Source organism: Ammodytes marinus (genome assembly GCF_949987685.1).
Source record: "Ammodytes marinus genome assembly, chromosome: 23".
Lineage (NCBI taxonomy): Eukaryota > Metazoa > Chordata > Actinopteri > Uranoscopiformes > Ammodytidae > Ammodytes > Ammodytes marinus.
In genome coordinates, this window is record NC_137227.1 from 21292187 (window position 1) to 21294686 (window position 2500).

The 2500-nt window shown below is 45.2% G+C and overlaps 1 protein-coding gene across 1 annotated transcript in view; it reads right to left on the reverse strand.

The window, feature by feature from the left end:
- The window catches only part of ccdc171 (coiled-coil domain containing 171), a gene marked incomplete at its 5' end in the record, with an annotated part of 22485 nt that overhangs the window by 9346 nt on the left and 10639 nt on the right, over nt 1-2500 (reverse strand). The window contains 3 exons of the mRNA XM_080051847.1: nt 1-54; nt 1689-1856; nt 2287-2454. The exon at nt 1-54 is cut by the window's left edge and continues 180 nt beyond it. Coding sequence (XP_079907973.1) covers nt 1-54; nt 1689-1856; nt 2287-2454 — 390 coding nt within the window. The remainder of the gene's footprint in view (nt 55-1688; nt 1857-2286; nt 2455-2500) is intronic.

Below are 2500 nucleotides of genomic sequence, written 5' to 3' on the forward strand. Positions count from 1 at the left end.
AGACAGGAAGCAGGCTGACTCAACACGCACAGACTCACACTCACTAACACACCGCTGGGGAAGGGACGGAAAAATAATTAAAGGGTTAGGGCCCGTGTCCACCTAACGCCTTTTTCCAGCGTTAAACGCTGGCTGTGCGCTCGGGAGTGTGTCTACTGAGCGTTTTTTTCGACCGCTTTTTTCGACCGCTTTTTTCGACCGCTTTTTTCAAGCGTTTTATGAGCTGGGAGAGAGAGTGCTGTGATCGGGGGAGAGAAAATGCTGATCGTCACCAGACCTATCAACACTGGTTTAACTGTTTAGGCTTGCTGTTTTCTATTTAAATCGTTACATTGTAATATGAGTAGTCTTATGAAACAGAGAATACTTTCCACCATCCTCTGTTTGGATGAGGAGTTATCGCGGCTCCTGCAAACACACACGGAGCAAGTTGTAGGCTCATGTGTGCGCATGAAACGATCCGTAGGAGATAAAAAATACAGAGAATCAAGTGTTCGCCTAATCTGCTCCCACAAACAGGCTCTCCTCCCTCTGTTCTGGTCATTTTAAGTCACTATTTTCGTACAGTTTCGGGTAAACAGAGACGGAAAAAGCAGTTTCTCTTCCGTCTTCTTTGTTGCCAAGGCGACGAGTCCCGACGATCTACTATCTGATTGGCCCTTTGAAAAAAGCGGCGGTGACGTCCCCACCGCCTTTCTGAAAAGTTAAACTTTTTTCAACTTGCAAATCTCGAAGCGGCCGCACAAAAAGACAAAAAGCGCTCGAAAAAAACCGCTGGGCGCTGCGCCTTTTCTCAGAGCGGCCGCCTTTTCCCGAGGCGGCCGCTTCTCATTGGGAATCAATTGAAAAAAGGCGCTTGCGGTGGGAAAAAGGCGTTAGGTGGACACGGGCCCTTAGGCTTCATTAGAAATAGTAATTTACAAAATAATATGTTACTTTTAATTTTTTTTATGTATTGTTTATTTTTTTAAACCTTTATTTATACATGTAAACCCCATTGAGACCGGAGACTCTTTTGCAAGGGAGACCTGTTTTCCTTTCCCACGTTACCATTCACACACACATTCATACACCGATAGCAGGCTAACTATTGACATTCACACGACATTGTACTAGAAGTGTTTGAGAAATTAATAAATAAATAAATATTTTAATGTTTATTTTAGTGTTAATACTCAGCCTAGCCTCTGTATACGGGCATGTTGCTAGCTGCAGTTTACAGAGTCTCGGCTGTTTTGAAATTAATATTTTCTATTTAAAAAACAGAGTTTGACGTCAGTTTCTCATCAAGGGACAAACTTCAACTGCTTTACTGCTGATTCAGCTCTGATTCACAAAAACACCTGAGGGTGTGTGTGTGTGTGTGTGTGTGTGTGTGTGTGTGTGTGTGTGTGTGTGTGTGTGTGGGTGTGTGGGTGTGTGTGTGGGTGGGTATGTTACTTGCAGTTCATTCTTGAGTTGTGTCACTGTGTGTCTGTGTGTCTGTGTGTCTGTCTGTCTGTCTTTGTGTGTGTGTGTTTGTGCGTGTGTGCACATGTGTGTGTGTGTGTGTGTGTCTCTGTCTGTGTGTGTGTGTTACCTGCAGTTCCTTCTTGAGTTGTGTCACAGTGTGTGTGTGTGTGTGTGTCTGTGTCTGTGTGTGTCTGTCTGTCTGTCTGTCTGTCTGTCTGTGTGTGTGTGTGTGTTACCTGTAGTTCCTTGTTGAGTTGTGTCACAGTGTGTGTGTGTTGCTGGCTCCATTGCTCTTCTCTCTTCCTCACACTCTCCTCCACGCGTGCCATCACACCCGCCTGACTCCGCTGCAGCTCACGCACACACACACTCTTATTCTCACACACACTCTGCAGGTGGGCGTTCTACACACACACACACACACACACACACACACACACACAGACACACACAGACACACACACGCGATGATGATAGCTATATAGTGATGATAGTCAGTAATTCTGGAAATCGCTTTTTGTCAAAATCAGTGAATATCTCCTCATGATCCACTACCTGTCTGTACTGAAAAAAAATACTGGTATTAAAACACAGCCTAGGCTCTGTAAAGTGGCATGTAAACAATGAGTATGTAAACAAAGGTGCCCACAAGCCAGTTTACAGAGCCTGGGCTGTGTATAAACACTGGATTTGTTTCTCAGCTCACACACACAGTACAGACAGGTAGTGGATCATGAGGAGATATTCACTGATTTTTGACAAAAAGTGAATTAGACAACAAGCGTTCTCCAGAATCACTGACTGCACCTTTAAGTAAATGTGTTTTGTCGTCACCTTGTCGTTTGCCTCCCGGAGTTCGGAGGTCAGCTGATCCACCTGTTGGTTGATGACATCACACAGTTCCGTCCAGGTGAAATCCCCCATCATGCACTGGGGCGGGTTGAGTAGAACAGAGCCCGCTATGAGGCGCTGGTGCACGCAGTAAAGCAAGGACAGACGGGCCTGATGCAAAATACACAGACAGACAGGGTTAGAACAGCTTTTTACG